General features: G+C 40.6%; 2 protein-coding genes across 2 annotated transcripts in view; one reads left to right on the top strand and one right to left on the bottom strand.

Moving 5' to 3' along the window:
- The window catches only part of LOC108879461 (solute carrier family 45 member 4), a 52,236-nt gene extending 40,041 nt beyond the window's left edge, over window positions 1–12,195 (top strand). Inside the window, 13 exon segments of the mRNA XM_018670736.2 lie at window positions 2,649–2,828; window positions 2,981–3,171; window positions 3,256–3,442; window positions 3,654–4,115; window positions 4,213–4,484; window positions 4,778–4,810; window positions 4,812–4,940; window positions 5,485–5,584; window positions 5,693–5,773; window positions 5,867–5,997; window positions 6,106–6,174; window positions 6,262–6,416; window positions 6,705–12,195. Of these exon segments, the coding sequence (XP_018526252.1) occupies window positions 2,649–2,828; window positions 2,981–3,171; window positions 3,256–3,442; window positions 3,654–4,115; window positions 4,213–4,484; window positions 4,778–4,810; window positions 4,812–4,940; window positions 5,485–5,584; window positions 5,693–5,773; window positions 5,867–5,997; window positions 6,106–6,174; window positions 6,262–6,416; window positions 6,705–6,885 (2,171 nt within the window). The 3' untranslated portion in view covers window positions 6,886–12,195.
- A 1,227-nt stretch (window positions 12,196–13,422) lies between these two features.
- LOC108879463 (G-protein coupled receptor 20) lies at window positions 13,423–20,838 on the bottom strand. The gene is made up of 5 exons (XM_018670737.2): window positions 20,217–20,838; window positions 17,166–17,386; window positions 16,568–16,824; window positions 16,316–16,448; window positions 13,423–15,726 (listed from the first exon to the last, which is right to left on the bottom strand). The coding sequence occupies exons 2-5, from the start codon at window positions 17,349–17,351 to the stop codon at window positions 15,145–15,147; spliced, it is 1,158 nt and encodes a 385-aa protein (XP_018526253.1). The 5' UTR covers window positions 17,352–17,386; window positions 20,217–20,838; the 3' UTR covers window positions 13,423–15,144.
- Window positions 20,839–22,976: the final 2,138 nt, after the last annotated feature.

Here is a 22,976-nt window from a genome sequence, read left to right on the forward strand (position 1 = left end):
CATGTCCTCATAGTGTTATCCCCAGTCAAGCCCTTGGCTTATTACATCACTTCAAATGACATTACGAGGTCATATTCATCTAATCCAATCAAACTAATTGATTAGCTGTCAATTACCCCACACAGATATTGATCTCGGGCTAACTGTATCAGCGTAGATCCGGTTGCAGTGTCATTAATCATATGTTGTCGCTGCATACGTGTCAACATGCACACACACACTCAAAAGAGACAGGGATGTTAGGTTTGTGTAACTATTGAAATTACAGACATTTAATCTTAGTGGTGTTACAGTCAGGAGCTATTTCTAGACTCCATATCATCACAGCCTTCCTGTACACACACAACCTCTGTACATTATCTATTTGTATCACACAGAAATAGCCGGCAATGTTGGATCAACAAGAACATGTTGGATGAAAAGAGAGAAAGCTCTGAATCAGCTGGAGCAACATGTTGCAAAAAAGCTCTACATTGAAACTATCAGATATTGTATGCTTCAGTCGTATTCCTGCTCCCATTTATGAATCTCAGTCAGGCCTGAAAATCCTGTTCATTGCACATGTTGTATTTGGTTCACATAAGTATTAAAAATAACTGCGAACATCCTGGTTGGCTTTAAAGACTAAACACAGTATGAATCAACAGAGGAGATGGAGAAGAGATTAGATTTAAATTAATTCTAAAGATCATTACTGAATTATGAAAACAAACGAGTGTGGCTGCAGCAAAGGATCATTTTCATTATCAATCGAATGCTGTTATTTTTTAAATTGTTTTTGTAAGTCAGACAGTTATGAAAAATGTCCATCCCAATGTTTCAGCGCCTTAGCTGACTTAAAATTGTTTATTTAAATCCAACAAACAGTCCAAAACTATTCTGTTAATGATGGTATAAAAAGGGCAAAAGCAGACAAAATCCTCACATTTTAGATGCTTGAAACCAACCAAAGTTTGGCTGTGTTGGTTGATAATTATCATTGTTAGATCATTTTCTGTTATCTACTAACTAATCCAAACAATCCAGACAAGGCACAGTGCAGCACAGCCTGTGCTTTGTCTACTGTTGGCAGAAAATGAAAATACTGAATCTGATTTAAGAAACAGAATTAGTTTTTAAAAATGTGAATTTCAAACACATTCAGCTGCACCAGCATTATTCTCAGTTTTGAAACTGTGGTTTACAAATTGAACATTTGGGTTAATTTATCCAACAATGTGGTCTTCAACTTCATATTCCATATGGTGCATCCCTGCTGAGTTCAAGTTGATGCCCCCCATAATTTCATGATTCATATTCAAATGTGGACCACATGGGTAAAAACTGTGCAGTGTAACAATACCAGCCTGGGCCTTTTAAATGTCTCTAAATAGAACAAAGTGTAATGAATTGTCAATGGGGTTATAAATAACAAGAACGAGAGCTGTGTGAACTGTTTTCTGTCAGCAGACTCTATTCACTTCTATTCAATTCTGTTCTGTTCTGCCTCCATTCTTCTGCCCAGAGGTTGGCACTCAGGTCGTTTTAGGGCACCAGGGAGTGTGTGTGTGTGTGTGTGTGTGGTGTGTGTGTGTGTGTGTGTGTGTGTGAGAGAGAGCACCTTTGCCAGCAGGGTTGATATGGGAAAAGATGAGTGTATGAGAGAAACAAGAGAATAAGAGACAGTGTATACGTTTCCATGGTGGTGTATATGTGTATGTGTGTGAACAACACAAGGCAACATGGGAAAACTGTAGTAACCTGTATATTAGTGTGTGTGTGTGTGTGTGTGTGTGTGTGTGTGTGTGTGTGTGTGTGTGTGTGTGTGTGTGTGTGTGTGTGTGTGAGCGCGCGCGCGCGCGTGTTGACATGGGAACACAGGAGCAGGCAGTTCACAGGGAAATGCTTCCTGTTTGCTTCCCCCTTTCCACCAATCACAATTCACTTCCTGTCTGCCTGCCTGGCTAGTGAGTAGTGTGGCTCCATTGTCCCACACACACACACACACACACACACACACAGCACACACACATATACACAGTTTGCCATTCCTTCTATGAATGTTTTTGTTTCCCTGATGTTAATCGATTTCAGTTTGTTAAGTCATGCTGCGTCACACTGCCTCTGATATTTCTCTCTCTCTCTCTCTCTCTCTCTCTCTCTCTCTCTCTCTCTCTCTCACACACACACACACACACACATTTACATACAGCTTACTAAATCTTTCCCATGTCACTCTGTGTTGCTCTCATACACTTTGTAACTCCAGCCCACAGACACAAACACACACTGAGCAGCTTGAGGGGGAAGACTGGGTCACAAACATAATGAGACACACAAGGTCACACACATCATGCAAAGCAGTATGGGAAATGTGCGGTGACCTGTTTATGTGTGTGTTTGTGTTGGATGGCAGTTGTAACTCACCAATCAGCTATTGATCATATTCGCAGCTCTGACCAGGGTTACATCAGCATTACAAAACATCTTTGTATTTATGTTGTCATTAATATTATTCATTTTTATGGGCCTAAATAAAGTTCAACACACTTTACATCAATGTGTTTACATTAGAAATGTCTCGTCTTCATTCTCTGCCTATTGTTGGTTTGCTTGTTGTGTAATAAGAAAAAAACACTCATGAAATAATTTCCATGTCTTTCCTCCAGGTCTGTCGCTAGGTGACGAGCAGGGGAGACAACCGATAGGCATCGTTCTCACCGTGCTCGGGGTGGTGGTGTTGGACTTTTGTGCGGATGCCACAGAGGGACCAATCAGAGCATATTTGCTAGATGTGGCAGACACAGAGGAGCAAGACATGGCGCTCAACATCCACGCTGCCTCAGCAGGTACGGTTGACATCTGACACACAGAAATATACTTTCGTCAGTGCCAGGAAATAATGATGTCCACCGTCAAAAACAAAAGACGAAAAAGAATAATTCACCGTCTCTTTCCTTCGATTATAAGTCTAAATCTGTGCGTGTGACCATGTGCGCAGGTCTTGGCGGAGCAGTCGGCTACGCGCTCGGAGGTTTGGACTGGACGCACACCTTCCTAGGAAAAGTCTTCAAGTCTCAGGAGCAGATCCTGTTCTTCTTCGCCGCCATCCTCTTCTCCATCTCTGTGGCGTTACATCTCCTCAGCATTGAGGAGCAGCAGTACTCACCCCAACATGACAGGCTGGACCAGGTATGTAAAGATTCAGTTGTAATTTAAGCAAAAAACTAAGACCTCAGTTTTCCATTATGTCACAAAACACGCTTCTCTCACCAGGAGATTCCGGATCCCACCAACCCGCAACCATCGGCCAATGGCAGGACTGGACTTCTTGCTCCAAAGTTGGAAATGATTGGAGAGGATGAAACAATGGACAGCTACGACCTCTATGACCCTTATGGAGATGACCAGTCAGAGCGTGGAGATATGGACATGGACTTTCTAGAGGTGGAGCTTGTGAGAAGTAAGTCTAACCTAAATTTCATCTTTAAATCCAAAGACATTTGGAAAGGAAAATCAACCATGTGGTAGGAACATCTGGTCCTTGGTTTTCAAGGCTCCCTCCCTCATGATTTCCATCAGCATTTATCATAATTGTCACTTACAGTAAATCCTTTGAGGTCTCTGAATCTCTCACGTCTAAACTGATGAGCCCTCTCCTTGTTTGTCTTCAGGTAAAAGCGACAGTGTTCTTGCCATGGCGGACGGCGCTCTTGACCACCTGGACCACGACGCGTTGTTCCTGTGCCACATCGAGCCATCCATCTTTGCCGACCGCCTCTCGCCCTACCACGGCTCACCGCCCACCACCTCGTCCTTCTTTAACCCCGCCCACAGCACTCCCCCTCCCCGGCTCGCTAACATCAGACGCAGCAGCAGCACAGGAAGCCAGGACCTGCTCCGCCCCCAAAACAGCAACCACCAAACACATGCTACCACCCCGAGGATTTGCCGCCTCTCCGCTTTCTTACAAGAAATGGAAAACGATGATGGACAGGAGGCGCTGCTTAACAACCAGCTCAATGAGCAGCGGACACTGAACGGGCGGCTCTTAGCCAGTGTAACTAATTCTGATAGACGTAGCACTAACGGACTGAGCTCTAAGGGGCAGGCCCATCGTGCTGGAATGGTCAAAGGTCAGTATCTGCACGTAATACAATTAAGAAATCATCTTTACAGTTTCTAAACCAGTTACAAAGAAGAAGAATCTCAGTATTCTGTCTCTTTTTCCAGCTGCCAGCACCGGAGCTCCCATGAGACAGTCACGCCACCGCCACACCTTCTACCGCCAGCCGTCCTGCACCTTCTCCTACTACGGCCGAGTGGGGAGCCACCGCTACCGCTACCGCAGGGCCAACGCCGCTTTCCTCATCAAGCCATCTCGCAGCATGAACGACCTGTACGAAGTGGAGGCCAGACACAGGAGGAGGAACAGACAGAGAAACAGACACCGGAGTGGAAACACCAACTCCTCCAGTGGAGACACAGAGAGCGAAGAAGGCGAGGTGAGGAGCAGGATGGAGGAACAGCATCACAGTCAAATAATAGACTGTGATGCTGTTAATAATACTACTGCTGCTTCTGACAAGCTAGTTGGCAAGCAGTACAGATCATAATGGACAAATAGAAATGTTAGGAATCTAAGCAGCTGAGTCATTTAAAAACATTTTCAAGGTTTTTTTGGGGGGCTAGTAACCTGTAACCATGGAAACAAGATAGCCCTGTCATTTCTTTCCACTGTGTTAAGTGTCTCTTTTTGGTAGTATATTGTGTAATCCTCCTCCTTTGCTCTCTTCAGGTTGAGACCACAGTGCGGCTCCTGTGGCTGTCCTATGCTGAAGATGCCTCCGGAGCTGCTGCGACTGTGCGCCTGTCACCTGCTCACCTGGTTCTCCATCATCGCTGAGGCTGTCTTTTTCACCGACTTCATGGGACAAGTCATCTACCATGGAGACCCCACCGTACGAGCTTTAAACTAAGAAGTGATGACATTTCAGAAAGAGACAAATATGAATATGCACTATAGTGAAATATGTATTATCTGACTAGAATCCATGCACCCTGCAGTGTTATATAATCTCTCAATATTTAAATGAATGGAAAACTGTGTATAATTTGGGAGAATAAACATTAGTAAATTAATTAAAAGTCAGTAAGAGATCATGTTATGTGCACTTATCTCCATTTCCCAAAATACATGATCATGAAAAAGGAGATGCATCATAGATCCAAAACAACACAAAATCTATTATGTTGGTCTTTGGATGAATTTTATTTGTAATCATTTTGTAACATTGCAGGTGGAGTGCCATCTTTTTCTTGACTCTGTGTTTGTGTGTCTGCTTAGAAAAATCCAAAATGATCTGATGACTTTTGGCTTGCAGCTCTTTTGGAAAAACAAAATAATCACTTCAGAATTTTGGAGTTCACACTTGAATCAAACTGGTCTTTGTTTTGGCTGCCACACAGCTCAGATGGACACTTTGCCTGTTTTTTTCCTCTCAGGCTCCTGCAAACTCTACTTTGCTGGATAATTATCACAGAGGAGTTCAGATGGGATGTTGGGGACTGGTTATATACGCCATGACTGCTGCCACGTGCTCAGGTAACAGCACACAAGCACGCTTCTCACAGAAAACCAACTCTCTCGCTGTTTATAAATGGAGGAAGAGGGATAGCTAATGGACTAAACAATCCAATCTTCCTTTTCCAGCTGTTCTCCAGAAGTACCTTGACAACTTTGACCTGAGCATTAAGGTCATCTACATCCTGGGGACACTTGGATTCTCCATAGGTATGAACCGCAGCACAGTGAGAGAACAGAACGAAGATAAATATGAGCAGCTAAAAAGTAACTTTGGAACTGATCTGGTTTTTCCCTCCGTAGGAACAGCTATCATGGCAATCTTTCCTAATGTGTATGTCGCCATGGTGATGATCAGTAGCATGGGCATCATCTCCATGAGCATCTCCTACTGTCCTTATGCTCTGCTAGGACAGTATCACGAAATGAAAGAGGTACAGACTTAACTTAATGTGTTCCTTTTAACATGTAAAAGTCACATCATATTTTTCAGCACATAGCTCTGACTGTTGTTTATTTACTGTGACTTCTTCCTCCTGCAGTACATCCAGCACAGTCCTGGTAACTCCCGGAGAGGCTTTGGCATTGACTGTGCTATCTTATCGTGCCAGGTTTGTGTTCTCATTGTCCTTATAAAATCGGTGTGCTTTAGTCTTATATGTACTGTATACGTCTATAATTCTAACATGATTTTGCAGGTGTACATCAGTCAGATCTTGGTGGCCTCGGCTCTGGGTGCAGTGGTGGAAGCTGTCGGCAGCGTCCGTGTCATTCCCATGGTGGCCTCAGGGGGCTCTCTCCTAGGATTCTTCACTGCCTGCTTCTTGGTCATCTACCCATCTCCTAACAATGGGTGAGAAAACCATCTGGTCTTAGTCAGTTGCTGTAATTAAAGGAGTAGTTTGACATGTTAAGAAATAACTTTATTTGCTTTCTTGCTGAGTCTCAGATGAGAAGATTGATTTAGCTTAACTTAGCGCGGAGGCTGGAAACAGAAGGAAACAGCTAGCTTGGCTCTGTCCAAATGTAACAAAATCCACCTCAGCAAGAAAATGAATACACATATTGCCCAAAATGTCAAACTGTTCCTTTAAGCCTCAGATTAAGTCCTAACACTTGTGATTTTCACTGGGATTTCTAGGGAGGGGGAATCAGCCAAAGCTTCGGAGAAACGCGCCTTGACGACGCTGGAAAATCCCAGCAGCAACGAAGCGGCCGTTACCGTGGTGATAGAGAAACCCAGCTTCCTGAAACTCAACAAGGAGGGCAAGGCCACCACCACCACCACTTCCTGTCACATGGAGAATGAGTCTGCTCTGTGATTGGCTGGCTAAATTACTGACAGACGTTGTTGCAGCAGACACAACTAAATTCACTTTTATCATCAATGCCATTGGAGAAGACTTAAGGATTCTGGAGTTTACAGACATGAAGAAGAGAGAGGAGGGCGTCTCGCGCACTCTTGGCGTCTGCTCTTGCTTTTTCTGATTCGGTGTGTCTTGATTTTCTGCAGATAACAACTCAATCTGACGTGGGACCAGTGTCACACCAGACACAACTTACCCAACAAAAAAGAAATCATTCTGGTCCCAGTGCTGTTTCAGCCGTCACCGAAATTCCTTCCACTTAACCTTCGCGGACATTTGACTGATCTGTCAGGGTCGTCCAGAAGTGAGTTAATTCACAGGTCATGGTTTTAAGGAGAGGTCGTCTCTGTCTCTCAGGGCCTCTAGGAGGTGCTAATGAGCAGCTGCCTGGACTGGAAACTTCAGGGGATTCACTTACACACACACACACACACACACACATACAAACATACAAACCCTCATACGCACACCTCTTCATCTGAATTGAATGAACAACTGAATAATGAACGCTGTTGATGAACTTTAGTCCTCAAAGCTGCAATCATTTAAAAAAAATGCTGAAAATCGTTCTTCCTTGCCGTGGTAAATCGGCTTGATCGAATCTTTACTCCGTCACGTGGACGCCGATTGATGAGAGAGAGTGTGCGTGTGTGTGTCTGTTAACTGCAGGCACGGTGTTCACCAAAATAAACCCAACAACACACTTGGCTTTTGCGGGACTTTCACAGCACTCTGCGACAGTAGCTTTAAGACTCTAGAGACTTTTGGAAGTGGCATTTCTGAAACTAAAAAAGCCCGAAGCCTGGTTCCTGGGGGAAATTGTTGATCTCAAGCCCCCAAATGTCAGAAGGACTGTTTTGTTGCTGCCCTCTGCCACATGGCAGAAGTGTTAAAATCTTTAATTTAGCTTTCACTCCAGGGCAAAGATGACAATATTAAGGAGAATCTGTGCTAAAGTGTCGGGCATGAGTGTGAAGTTGCCTCTATATTGAGAGTTTAAAACAGTAAAGATGTTTATTGAGTGAAATTCCAGGAAAGAAAGAGCAAAGATGCAATATGTGCAGCATACAGGGCATTACAATCCAAAATACTATTTTCATGATTTATTGAGGACCCAGAGAAAGTAATGATGATGGTGATAATGCTTCTGTTTGTTTTGAATAATCAGACTAATCTACATGCTGCATGTTAGAGGAGCGGAGAAGAGACAAACCAAACAGCAGAGGAGAAGAGAACAGAGATGTGGAGTTGTTCTTTCTCTCTCTCCTTTTTGTTTTTGCTTGTTTATTTTATTTTTTAGTAAATGCTGTTAACACAATGTTTGTCACTAACTGCACATTAGCTGAGCCATTTTCTGAAAAAAAAAAAAAAGTGTCACGGCTTCCAGTTAGAAAAGCATTCTTTGAAATCCTCTTTGGATTTGTTTGTCTTAGGTTACCAGCAAGGACCAGTGTCAGTGAAATGGGACACAAGCATATTAGAACGGATCCTGGTTAATTTGAAAGAAAAGGATTTGGGAAACATCAGGTTTCTGGGGCCCATGTGATGTAAGAGAGAAAAAAGGATTGTGTTCCTGTTAAAGGTGTGTTGGTTCCACTTTAATGGGCCAAATATAATCAGTATAGAGAAGCAGATAATAGTATTTTAGCTGTGTGTGGTGCGGTGAATTGATATTTAACTGAGGAGAGAGGGATTAGGAGTGAGATTAGAGGAGGACTGGAAAAATGTTTTCACCTAAAAAAAAAGGTTTATGAAATGTGCTTATTCCCTTTTTTGTTGAGCATTAGCTGAGAAGAGTGAGAGCACTCTCATGTCTGTATGGTGAATATGAAGCTACAGTTAGCAGCTGGTTAGCTTAGTTTGCTCTGTCCTGTGCTAACAAAGTCCACCCACCAGGGACTACTTTGTTTTCCTGCAGATTAAATAAACAAAATATAATAACTTGATGAGCTTTAGAGTTGCTGGTTGGCAGTTTTGTTACCCTTGTTTACCCCCTGTTTCCAGTCTTTATGCTAAGCTAAGCTAACTGGCTGCTGGTTTTAGCTACATCTTTGTTGTAGACTTGAGTCATGAGAGTAATTTCAACCTTCTCATCTAATTATGGTCAAGAAAAATAAGCATATTTCCCAAAATGTTAAACTATTGCTTTAAATGTTTGAACTTAAACAACATTTTGAAAAGTCACAAATTTGTAAATACATGTCTTAACTTTGGGTTGATTCAAAATAAGACAGCAGAGGCAGGTTTTACATTTTATGAAGGTCCCTGCAGATCTTGAAACCTAATTATTTGGTGAAGTGAAAGTTTTGAGAGCTGCAGCTTTACTTTACAGCAAAATCGGACTTGGTCTCCAGAAAAACTGCAACGAATAATTTACCAAATTTTTCCCTTAATGAGAATCCGTTATTTCCTGAGCCTAACAGCTTCAGTTTGTTTTCACTGAAGATGGTTCTGATCCAGTTTTGCATCCCTAACTCCAGTTTAACTAAACAGTAAAATGGCTCTTGCAAAATGGCTGTGTCTGCTGTTTAGTGAGGGCAGGCAGCAGTGGCAGTGTGATGTGGGATGGGGAAGTAAAACTGCTGAGTTTAGCTTTACTTTGACCCTGTTAACATCCATACGCAGTGGTGAAAGTAATAGGCTAATAACAAAAAATATTTGATTAAAACCACAAAGGGGATACATGCAAGTTGTATAAAACTAATCTCTTAATAGTACTTATTAATATTGAGTGTAAACCATTAGGGTTAAATAATCTTAATCTTTGGATTGTTTCTTTAGCCGACGATGCTGGACGTGTAACTTGAAGTTTTGAAGGGCAAAATGAAAGATTTTATTGTTTGTTTTTGGACAAATCAGATCGTGTGTTGCAATAACGGCCTCTGTTAATCAGCTGCGGGGGGAGGAGAGGACCGTGTGAGGTTCGTGCGGGCACAGCAGGGTTGTTTGTTCCAGGTGTTTTTTCCTGCGTCTGTCAGGGCGAAAGGCCGTGGATTTGGGTCATGAAAGAACTTTTTATTTGAGTGTGTATTAAATTATTTAGTCCAGAAGCTTATTTAATTTTTGGGGGGGCGTTAGAAAAGAATTTACTCACTGATTATGTGCTTGTTATGTTTTCACTTGGGTTTGTGTTATTGTAGAGTTTAACCCTGTTTTTAACTAATTCGATTCCTTCCATAATTTCAGGTACATTCAGTCAGTCCCAGAGCAGAGTAGATAAGAGAAGGAGTAACTTGCTTCCTGGGTTTGTCCTGCTCTCGCTGAGGTGCTGGGACATTAAAAAAATAGATAAATAAATAAATAAACAGGGATGGGATGATGACAAAAAAAAGATGTGGAGGTACAGGTGCCAGAGTTTTACGTGGCTTCTGTAACCACTAGGGCAATAAAATATTCTGGATAAAAAAATGGACACACAACTTCAGTTTAAGGACAAACATGAAGATAAAAACAACAACAACAAAAAGACTTTGGGTTTGGGAGGTTTGCATGCGACAACAGCGATAATGCATGTGTGGAACACCAAAGTATGACTCTGTACAAATCACTCAAGCTCTTTTCTTTATTGTCCTAATAGGTCAGGGATGTATTTTCTAATGCATGGCTGGATGTTTGTGTCTTTTTTTTGTTTGTTTGTTTGAACTCGTGTAAAAAAAAAAACAACAACAACGTATAATCTTTAAGCTGAAGCATTGTGCTCGGTCTGGGTCAGTACACTCTTAACAAGCATGTGACTTTTTACATTTTTGCACATTTATGAGTAAAGTTTCAGACCGCGCTCATCTTGTCACTTTTCAACGAGGTGTTGAAATGTAAAAAAACAAAAAACAAAAAATACAAGATGTGCGTCGTCCCGAGCAGCACTCCTTGTTAAAAGTGTAAGCGAGAAACTCCAAGCCGTGAATACTTGAAGTGCAACTTGAGTGTTTCTGTTTCAGTGCAGGGGAAAGTCTTTTTATTTTGGTGGAAGAGGAAGAGGAGGAGGAGGAGGAGGAGGAGGAGGGGAGGTTTGTTCTTCATGTCCCAAGCCTTTTTACTGTTGACTCTGGAATGTTCAGTCAGCACGGCCTCTTGCTCGGCCTGCTGGGAGATTGAGTTCTTACCTTTGATTCCATCTGGTGACTTAAATGTTTTTTTTTAAAAAGTCAATGAATGTCAGTTGATTTCAGCCGAAATCATTTTTGTTTTGATGTTGGACAAGCCAGGGGGTCTGACATTGCACAGAACTTGCACATAATAAGTTTAAAAAAAAAAAAAAAAAGCAAAAACAGAAGAATTGTGTTGCAAAAGAAAGAAAAAAAAAATAACTGTGGATATTTATTTTTTGAGTTTTCTTGTCTATAAAGGACATTTTTCACTTAGTTTCCAAAAGAGTGAATTAAAGTTATTCTATTTGCTGTTATGGGAGATGTTATAGAAGAGGACTGGATTGTGTGTGAGTATGTATGTGTGAATAGTTGTCTCACAGCTGCTCACATACAAAACAAAAGGCAGGAGCGTGTTTAAAAAAAAAAAGAAGTCATCTCAGTGTTTGTATTTTGGTTCTTGTTCTCTGTTCTTCGCAATCACCTGGTTTACACTTAACTCTGGAATCGATGGCTGCAATACCTGAGGTTATTTACGAGTCTTTTTGTCTCTGTTCTGGTGTTTTAACTCATCTAGAAAATGTCTCTTTTTTTTGTATCTGTTCTTTGGATTTCAGGCAGGGCCACACACAGTAGTTTGGCCTTTGCACTTTTTCAGTGGCAGCCATGTTGGCTCCACTGTCCTGATCATTGAATGAATGTGGCGACGTGGTGATGCTGTGTCATATTTCCAGCCAGCAGCTGTTAGTGCCAGCGCCGTGATGGCCATGCAGTTAGTCCAACCTGGCCGAACTCTGCGTGTATGTGTGTGTGTGTGTGGCTCTGCCTCTAGTAAACTGTGTGTTAATGATGGAGAAAGATGCCTATATACTTTGATCTTCACAGAGATTAAATCAAGAAAAATACTTAAAGAATGGGAAAGCAAGTATGCGCAGTGTACTATACATAATATGCCTTGTTATTTGAAAAAAGATGTAAATATACATATTTCTCTTTTAGTTTCTTCTTTTTTTGCTGCTATAAAAAAGATGATTATTTTTGTTAGTAGTTTTGTTTTCTATATAAAGACTGTATATATATCTCTATGTTCTGTAAATATGCTTGAGCCTTCATATGTAGGACTCTGGATGAACACTGTATGGAACGCACCTTTAAAATCTGTTCAGAAGTTAACAAACAATGACTCCTTTCATTATTTCATAGCTTTTAATCAAACGCCAAAATACGAGAAAAATCTAAAATGAAGGTGGAAGGGTGGCGAGAGTGTTTTTTGACAACTTGGAGAACATATCACAAGTGTCGTATAAAAAACTCTAATCCTGTGATTACCAGCTCCACATATATTATTGCTGTGACAATGATATGAATCACAGTTGCTTTAATATTGCAATAAATGTATAGTTATCTGTATATCCAGGGAATAGAACAAAAACACACATCATTCAGAAGAGAAACATTTTTTTCTACTATCTCCTAATCTAAATTGACTTCATAGAAATTTAGATACATTATGTACATTGATGCTCTTTTATTTTAGTTCAGATAGATGACAGATATTACCGCAACAATTGTAAAATGTCATAAATTTGTGTAATTTCCCCTGATTGCATACATTTTAATTTAACTGATTTAACAACAAAGTTACACAATAACACAGTGGTGTGTAATAAAGAATATCTATCTATCAAAATAAACATCTTACTTAGTGAACACAGTATGTCAGTTTCCTTTGGTATATTGTTGTTAGTTAAACGTGCATGAATGACTAACTGAAGCATAAATTATTGGTAGCAGAGAAGAAAACACCTTCAGGCACTCTAACAGTTGTCAGGTTAAAATTATGTCTACATGTAGCATAAACAAAGGAGAAATTGTGTGTTACATGTCATTATCTGTGTGACTGCTGCTGAAATAACCTGCTGGTCTGCAGTTTCAGGACCCTTTTTTTTTTTCTGGACAAAACATCTTCACTCAGCATCTTCAAAGCAGCCGACTGGTTTCCCATGATGCTGTGTGGTCAGACCGCAGAGAGAAGAGAGGAAGATCAGAAAACTTTGTTTCTGCAGAATCAGATTTCTCACACACTGAGTCACAGCCCCTCGCTCTTTCCATCCAGAGAAGCTAGAGGAGGAACCTGAAACTGGTGTGTGTGTGTGTGTGTGTGTGTATGTGTGTATGTCTTACCCAGACTCATCATGTGACAGCAGGACCAGCTAATGGTAAGTGTGCGTGTGTGTGTGTGTGTGTGTGTGTGAGAGAGAGAGAGAGAGAGAGAGAGAGAGAGGTATAAACTTACAGGAACAGAGCATTACGTTATGTGACCTGTAATGACCTGCTGCTCCTCTGGAGGGATTAAAGGGAAATACCACTCAATTTAATGACTTACATCCCTGCTATGACACTTCACTGACACTTCTCTTAGTTTTAATCAGTAAAATAAAACTATGTTGAGAGCACCCTCTTTTGAACAGATTTACCACATCTTATTTTAAATCAATGCAACTGAGGTCCATGTATGGCAATACATTAGATGAAATGTTGAGAAGTTTTGAAGTTTTACAGAGCAGATATAATGACAAACACATACATAGATCACACAAATTCACCTTCTTATATCTAACTGTATTAGAGCTGCAGTTATGTGCCTGATCACATAAATTATATAATTAACATCCAGTTTGTCATCACTGTACTGTTTTCATTACTTTTGATGCTGCAGTTCATTGTGAATCAGTGTACCAACTCAATTCAGACACTACAACCTGCTGCTGTGGTGAGACACTGTCCTCTAGTGGAGCAAATCAAACTGACTCTGACCCATGCATATTTCAATTAATTGATCCCATAATTAAAAGTAATCGAGTATATTTGAATAGCTGCAGAAACACCAGTACATGTACTACTGCAAATACACTTATGTACATAGACATTTAACAAATACAACATAAACTCAAAGAAAAACAACAGATACAATAAATTGTAAAGAAGTGCTATAAACAAGCAATTTAGGGGAAATACAGCAGTTCACAGTCACTCAGATTTTTTTCAGTCCTTTGACTTAGTTCAATGTTTCCCAAATTACACAGATAGACAAAATAATAAAAGAGCACAATTCTCTTTAACTACAGTCTACAGAAAGTGTTTTAAGTTGCCTACTGTACTCTGAATGTTGCTGTCTCATGTCAGAAAAATATAATAGAACATTTGTTGAAACTCAAATTGCACTTTCTGTTTTCATAATTTCCATTACAGTTGGAGATGTAAGTTTTCTGTATGACACTGACGACACTCTTCCATTTAGACACTTGTAAAATGATAAACAAAAGCATTAAAGAGAGCTAAACTATGCAGTTGAGAGACTGTTACAAGTGTTTATACATCTGAAGAGTACTTTGCTTCCAGCTTATTTAGTGTGTTGACTCCAGACTCTGTCCCACTGCTTTGCTCTCTCACTCATTCTTTATGTCATTCTGCATTTTAATGCTGTTGACGTCATCTTCTTTTTTTTTTTTTTTTTGGTTTTGCACAGCAAGCACAGGGACAGAAATGGTAGAACTGAACAGAACAAAACTGTTTCCATTTAAACAGTCATTTGGCCACCAGACATTGTTCAAACTAAATACTGCTTTTGCATTTTGGCATTTTCACCTTTATTGGATGGGTTGCAGTGAAGATACAGACAGGAAACGTAGGGAGATTATTGCAGCTTTGTAGTTATGTGGTATAACTTTAATAACAGTGAATATCCCCTAAATTATTACAAAAAAAATCAAATAAGACAACCCCTAAGTCATGAATTACACCTCGACATCACAATTTAATGAAGCATGTGATATCTCCCTTACTACAAGTTCATCAGTTTCACAGCAGACCTCTTTGTGGCCAGTATCAGTCTCAGGACAACAAGGTCAGAGTGAAAACATATAGAGATAAAGTGATGAGGATGGATGGAGGGACACAGCCAGACGTGTTGCTCATGAAGTGGTTTGTTTTTCTCATCTTAAAGAGAGATTTGCAGTGTTTATTTCTGTTTATCTGTTATTTTTCCCCCGTTTATCCGTCACTCTTGAGTTAGATCCTTCAGTGTCTCTGTAATTTTCCATCCACAGGTCAAGGCGAGGCCACCTGTCTAAGTAGACTGGTTAACTGTAGATATAGGTGAACTGGTGAGAGTGAGAGTGGCCACACTGTGAGCTATCGCCAGTGCCGTACCTGGACATTTATTCACAGAGTTCCTCTCCCCTTCTACCCCACTTGTATGCCCGGCCTCCCCGTCCCCCTCCCTCCCTCCCCTCCTCCGCGTCCTCCACACTCTCTTGAAGCTGTCCGTCACAAAGCAGTAAACCACTGGGTCCAGGCAGCTGTTGAGGCTGCTCAGGGTCACTGTGATGTGATAGGCGAGCACATGCCCCGCCCCCTGTCCTAGCACCTCCTCTCCGACTTTGACCCGGAAGTAAACTAGCACCTGGCGGATGTGGAAGGGCGTGAAACAAACAGTGAAGACCACGAGAACGGTGGCCAAAAGCCTGATGGCGCGAGCCCTCCTCGCCCTGCTCTGCTGGGGCATCAGGCCATGGCTGGAGGAAAGAAAACAGGCGACGCGCAGGGTGAAGCCCACCACAGCGAGAAGGGGGAGGAGGAACTCCAGGATGGTTAGATAGAAGAGGGCAGGGAGGAGCACACAGGAAGAGCTGAACTCCAATGCCGTGGTCTGAAGAGAGGAGAGAGATGATCCTTTAAACGGATCATTCATCCAATATAATTCAACTCCTACATCAAAATTTCAGCTTGTGGCCCCTTTCAATATTATGATATTAACATCTGTGTGTCTCATTTAAGAGATGTTTTTAATGGATTGTTAATGGTGTTTTTTAGGGCCATGTCTTCACACCTATCTTAGGATCTGGCCAACTGGAGAGTCCAAACTGGAGAGACCAAAACCCTAGCCAGTTCAAAGATTCACATTTGCTGTTCTAAGCACATGGTGACCTATCTAATGTGGAATATTTGCGTCTGAAAGTGGGCCTCCCAGGCTGTACCTCCTCTGAGATACTGTAACGCTCCCAAATGTTATAAATAGGTTGTTGGGTTAAGGTTATTCTGTCAAAGCCATGGTTGGAAGTTTAGGGTCTAGACTAACATCCACCAGTTTATGTCATGGTAAAGAGATCAAATACTGAATGATTTTTCAGGAGACAGGAGATTTCTGGATTTTAGTTTGATTCTCATGCCATCAACTGAAAACTGAAAAGTTTTATCTTTATCTCAGTGTTTTGTGTTTGTAGTGCATGTATCTTCACCTGGAAAGAGTAGGTGACCACCACTGCAATGAACCACACGGTGGCGCTGACACACTTGGCTGCTCCTGGGGTCCTCCATCGATGGAGAGTGCTGGATGCATGGACAACCGCAAGGTACCGATCTATACAGATACTGAGAGGAGGGGAAGAAGGGGGTTCAAGAGAAAAGAGGAGATTAAAAAAAAAGTTTTTCTAAACATGCTGACAGTGATCACTCATTTTAAATGCTTAATGATGGAGTGACACACCCACCTGGTCAGAAACAGGATACTACAGTACATGTTGACAAAGTAGCTAAAGGTGTGAACGTAAGAGCAAGCCACACAGCTCCCTCCACTGTGGTACAGGGCAATGCGAGCGGGCAGCGACAGCGCCACCAGCAGGTCAGCTACAGCCAGGTTTATGGTGTAAATCACAGAGGCAGAGGAGTGGGTTGAGGTCCCGCAGAAAATATAGAGAGCCAAACTGTTGAGGACCACGCCGACCACCAGCATCACACAGTTACACACCTGCAGCAAGGAGGAATGGACTGTCAGTGATCTAATACTTCAGTGAATGTGGATGTTTCACTTTAGTTTGATAGTCAGACAGAGTCAAAAAGAGTATTTGAAGGTTCAGTGCCTTGCTCAAGAGCAGTTTTGGTTAGAGTTTTGCTCCTTTACATTCTCCACACACATTTCTTTAGCCAGTCTGGAGAGTAGGTCTTATTCCTGCCAGGCTCTCCACTATTACATTAACAATTCACGCAAATAAATTGCTAATACACTAAATTTTATCCTTAATAGAAATCCTCATTAATTAATCTGATATATTTTGGAAATGACCAAAATGAACAGGTATTATATCTTACCATAAGAGAGACCCACACAGCATAGAAGTCTTGGTACAGCTGCACATCCAGGTGGGCTAACCTGTGCAAGTGTGGCGCCCCCCACCGCTGGCTCCAGGCACTGCAGTTAGTCAGGTCAGGAGTCAGGAGGGGCAGGAGGGACTCAGTGCTGGGAGTGGAGCTGATGTTGGCAAGAGGACTCTCCATTGGTTGAAAAGGATGAATGAATAGTAGGTAGAGCTCTGAGTGGCAGAAGAAAAATCAAGAAGTGAGAAGAGAAATAAGCATCATTATTAGTTAGTATGGGTCCTATAGATGTATGCATTGTTCCTATAAGTTCAGAAACACTATATGAAAACGCCATATAGAATCACAATATGAAGTAGTAAAATTACAAAGTTTCTAGTGAGAAACATGAAAGGAGGTTGCTTTACAAATAGTCACACATCATCTGCATACAGGGCAATTTTGTATTGTGTTTGCCAAGTGTTGAATTCCTTTGATTAACAGGCAGCTGTGCAAATAATGATAGCAATAAAATGACTTAATACTCTAAAATGAATCAATGGTGACTTCATCACTGTGTTGAAAAGACTTAATAATTCCTTCAGACTCTTTGTTTTTAGTTTAAAAGCTAAAAGCATGTTAGGATTGTTTCCAGATTTGTGCTGTTGCAACCTTCTTTGAACCATTTTTGCTCAAATGATACTATAATTTTCAGGCTTCTGTTGTACACACCACCAAGCAGGAATTTAAACCAACGACTCCCATAATGCTTGCTGGAGACAAATGGCTCAACCTTTTACCCTGGAGTCAGCCATAGATATTGTATTGTAAATAGACTCAACAACTCAAATCTAAAGTGATGGGGAGTGCTCCATTTGGTCTAAAACAGCTCAATACTCCACGCTTAGTGAGAACACACACACACATACTAAAAACTAAATGAGTAATGACCTCTAGGGATGAAATGTGGTCAACATCTGCAGAAGTTAATCCAGAGAGAGACTCGTCTTATAAACAACGTCCTCTCGTACTGTAGAGACGACTGAATCCATCTTAATATGCTCTCTGAAAGGATGTGACACTTTCAGCAAAGTTAAGTACATGACCTTGTGTGTTACTTTAAACACAGAGTATGTTATTAATATGAACCATGACCAGTGTGTGCTGCTATTCAACACACACACGACATACGTTTGTCTTGAGCCAGTCACATAAATTTGATCAATGTGTCACATCCTGTTTAAAGGAGTGGAGGCTTTAAAATCCTCAACATGTAGATGCTATTCTCGTAGAAGAGGTTTCAGATGGATCTAATAATACAATATGTTAAACACAGACTTATAATTTTAAGAGAACTCTGGTTTGGCTTAGATTATGTGAGGTGAGATAAAATAGCATAAATAAATAATAAAACCTGTCAGAAATGTTGCAGTGTGTTGGGAAATTTGTTCTGTAATTTTTAAGATGGAATCCCCAAACAAGTTATACAGCAGACAAAAACAAAGACTCAAAATATGTGTGTTAGCTTTTACAAGAGTTATCAGACTTGTCATAGGGCGACTGGAATGAATCTCTTGTCACTGATGTCACCTGTTATGGACCCTAATCTGTTGACATGCAAGTGCCATAGCTCTTATACTTTTATCCTGAGCACTTTTAGGACTTGTTATCTGTGCTGGCTTAAAAGTTAAAGGCCCTGAAAACTTATTTTATCAATCAGCTTTGCAATTGGTTTTTGTTATTTTAAATGAAAGATTATACAACATTATATTATATATACACTATGCAATATAAAGTGTGTGTAAGACAAAGATGGAGAAAGTAACATAATGCACCAATTAAATAGTAAAAAGTACTGTGTAAAAAAACACTTCCTATTTTATTATTGTTCGTAGTTTCAACAATCTCTGTCTTATTTAAATGTCTTGGCCTTTGGATATCTGCTTAAGTATGATGACAAATGTTCAAAGATAACCTTGAAAACTATTATTTTATTATATACTAATACTAAAGTTGTGTTGTGGAATTTAAAACTTATATTTATTTTAAGGAATTTCATCAAAGCATTCAAAGGATTTGAGTGAGATTTTTACAAGCTTGATGTCTGAGTGAACCCTTTTTTTTTCCACTCTGTGGCTGCACTTGGAAAGTTGTTTCTCACTGAAAACCAGATGGATTTCGCCTGAACCACAGCTTATTGTTAAAAGTTACTTGACAGAACCACTGGTTATGGCCAAAAGTGTCTTTCCTTTCCTTATAAATACCAGAGACGGATGAGTTCCTATCTGTTAACGCGTCCTGCCTAGGAAGGTCTTTCCACTCTTCATCATCATACAGACAGTTGGATAAAACATGACCGAGGGCCTGGATTAAAAAACAGAAAAATACCTGCACACTGCTATCTCATTACCAATTCTGTCCTCATTCTTTATTTGTATATCAATGTAAAATAAACAAAGAATTGGAAACAATACAGCAGTGTATGGGTATTTAAAAAAAATCTTTTTGTGCAGATAATTATTACCCAGCACCTTGAACCTTGCTTTCATGATTATATTAATGTTTTATTTGGACATCTAATGTAAGGACTCAAAGGAAATTGTGAATTTATGGCAGAAGCTAGTGGGGATCCAATAAAATAAACAACAAACTTTATTTATGGATGTCAAATCTAGAGCTTTCTTAAATTCAATTGTCTTAAATTCCTACATTTTCAGACAGAACAGTGAGATTGACTCTTTAAACACTGAAAGCTCCTGTTGGTGAGAGAGACACATTTGTGGCTAGGGGGTGTGAGTTAAATCATCTGGGAGCTGGGAAAGTAAGGTTGAGAGAAATAAATACACATCAATCTCTTTTCTACAACTATCATTTATTTCAGTAAATGCTTAGGTGCAAGGCATCCAGTCAGAGTTGCTCTTTGTGTAGCTCCTAAGTGTGAGTATTGGTAATTGAGAAAATGAAACAGAGTGATGCAGACTGTGTGCTCATCATATATAATTAGCTAAGATTATAAATAGAAACTATAAAACTAAACAGGTTAGAAAAAATGTTTCTGAAACATACCTGGTGAAGACAATGAAATGGTGAAAAAGTCCTTGTACACTTGATCCACCCACAGTTTTGTAAAGGATTGATGTTTATGCCCGCCTGTATATTAAAGTTGTACAATTGCTGTAAGTCTTCTCCTTTTCAATCTCTTCAATATTCTTGTGTCTTCTCTCTGTTGTAGGTCAGCAGACAGACAGGAGAGAGTGAGAAGAGAGTTTGGATGTGAACTTCTCTGGGGCGGGACGACTCCTCCAGCAGAGGGAAGAGTTAGGCAGCTGGACCTCCTCCTCATTTCTCTCCCATCATGTCAAATATTGTAGAAAATGTAGAAAAGAATTTCTCCTCTTTTGTTCTGTTTCCCACTCCCTTCTGCTTATTTTGTCAAACTTAATCCTTTCTCCATCTTTCTTCTCTTCATAATAATTCCCTTTTCCATTCTCACCCTCTGAATCCCTGATCTTGTTTTCTTTCTCAGCCTCCCTCTGAATCTGAAATAGTGATTTAGAAAAGATGGACAGAAGGACAAGGAAGAGAAGCAGAAGAACACAATGTAATGGCTCAGTAAAACAAGATTTGAGCCCAGTGGCATGAATCACAAACAAGGGAGATAAATTAACAGCAAAGTTTATTTGGCCGTTGAGAAAGTACAGTCTTGGGGCATAAGAAAGGGGCTAGTATGCTTCCATGGCTCAATAAACAATCTGGGAGGGAGTAGAAGGAAACTGGCAGGTATATGAGGAGTATATTAAGAGATGGCTGATGCTATGACACAGAAAGGCCATCTTGTCTTTGTATGAGATGAGAGGCTGGAATGGACTATTTCATTCAAGTAGGTTTTAAAGAAAGTTTATTTAAAGCTGCCTCTCCGGTGGTCCAACACTGAAAGGGTCTGGGGGGGGTGGGGGGCAATTTGCATCTAAGTTCTGTTCCACCGCTGTTTGTTTCTGTGTAAATACCTGACTCAGTTAGAGAAGTGAGGGGGTAAAAATAATTGTGTGAAACAGACAAAGAAGTATAAACTGTTTCTGTAGATGTTTTTACTAAGCTGCCAGTAAAATTAAATTTACACACAGTCCTCTAGGAACTGAGAGAGAAAGAAAGAGCACATGTTTGAGAATGAAATGGAGAGGGAAATGCAGAGGTCTTTTATGAACACAGATGTACATTTGGAGAGGAGCAGCACCTCATAAACCACAGTACCATAAACAACTGGAGAGGCGGCCACCACTCTATGTGTGTGTGTGTGTGTGTGTGTGTGTTTTAATGTATGTCCAGGTGCATTTGTATGTTTACATCTTTGTAAATGCCAAACAATTCAGCACCAGTCCTTATGAAACTATTCATAGACTTCTGATTTATATTTATTTATTTTATATTGATGTCATGTGTGAAGTGCCTGGCTAATGTTTGATTGAATGTTTCTTGGCTTGTTCAAATATTTGAAGCAATTGTCAGATCTGTCCCAGCCCAGCTTGTTTAAAGTGCTGGAGACACAGAGGAAGGATGTCCCACTTGATACTTTAGTGGGATTTAGTGGGTGAAAGAAGTCCAGAAATATAGTTCTGTGTGGGAAAGCTATTTATAGACTGCTGCTATTATTGTATTTGGGAATTAAAGGGGCACTCCAACAATTTTACATCTAAAAGTCAGTTTACACGGAGTGCTACACAGCCTATAAAATCATTTATATAATGATTTATGTGGTTGTGGAGGAGCTTTCTGAAGTCTGGGAAAATTACTGAAGTAACATTACTTAAGTGTTTTGGCTGGACTTTTAACAGACAGCCAGTGCTACAAACTGACAGCAGAGACAGAAGTTAACAAGTTGCATTATGTGAAGTGGAGCATCCAAACTAGGGATTAAAGGTCAGGATATTTGTGCCTCTACTGCATCAGTTTTAACAGTTCTCTTCGAATCTGTATCGCCACAGCTTAATGAAAGTGCAATAGGCTACTAAATGACTGGAGCAGGCCTCTGAATATTTCCATTTTTGACTGGTGTTCTGTTCATATTTGCCAGTTCACTTCAGTCCTGCTGCAGCCACTGCAGAATTATGGCTACCCTGACAAAGAGCAGGGATACATTTACACAGCCGCCAAAACGAAGCAGAGGTTTAATAATTTAAACTGTGTAATTTTTGTAATGTACCCTCATCTAGGAAAAATGAAGCTGATATTTTCAGTATTTTAGTTAAGGCTACATACGTTCACTGAGAACTTAATTAGGAGCACCTGTGCGCCTGATTAATGCTAATTTGATGTATTCCAGTTTCTGCTACCTCAAATCAACTTGATTACTTGACAGTAGATTTAGCAAAGAAATGCCCAAATATAGTAGTTTCCTAATAGTAGTCTGCAGGGTGTAGTAGTCCAGTCCTAGTAGGATGAACTGGGTGAAGAAGGGGAAACAGGTGTGTTAGTCAGGGGCTGCTTAGGTAATTAAAGGCCAAGTGTGAGGTGTAGCCAGCTCTAGTATGAGGCCCACACATTGAGACTCAGAGAAGGCTGGTTCAGCACAGCCCCTCAGATACTGGTCCTTCTGGCCTACTGTGGGGTTTCCTGGTGGTAAACAGTGGACTTGGGATAGTTTTGTTTGCCATTTCATCCAAACCTCCCCCAAAGCCCTACTTGAGTGTTTATATAATGGCCAGTGAGTTTTAATTAAGACTCAGTGAATTAATTAAGAAATTCTTAATTCCACTCGCTGAATGTGTCGGACACTCCAGCATGATGTTGCCACGGCGACCGTGATGCGTCACCGTTTAAGAGTCGGTG

Source organism: Lates calcarifer, linkage group LG3 (genome assembly GCF_001640805.2).
Source record: "Lates calcarifer isolate ASB-BC8 linkage group LG3, TLL_Latcal_v3, whole genome shotgun sequence".
Lineage (NCBI taxonomy): Eukaryota > Metazoa > Chordata > Actinopteri > Centropomidae > Lates > Lates calcarifer.

Coding starts and splice junctions, on each gene's coding strand:
- LOC108879463 (XM_018670737.2), bottom strand. CDS start 17,351: ATGGAGAGTCCTCTTGCCAACATCAGCTCCACTCCCAGCACTGAGTCC. Junction 16,449..16,567: donor AGTATCCTGTTTCTGACCAG/GTGGGTGTGTCA, acceptor CCCTCCTCTCAG/TATCTGTATAGATCGGTACC. Junction 15,727..16,315: donor TGGTCACCTACTCTTTCCAG/GTGAAGATACAT, acceptor TCCTCTCTTCAG/ACCACGGCATTGGAGTTCAG.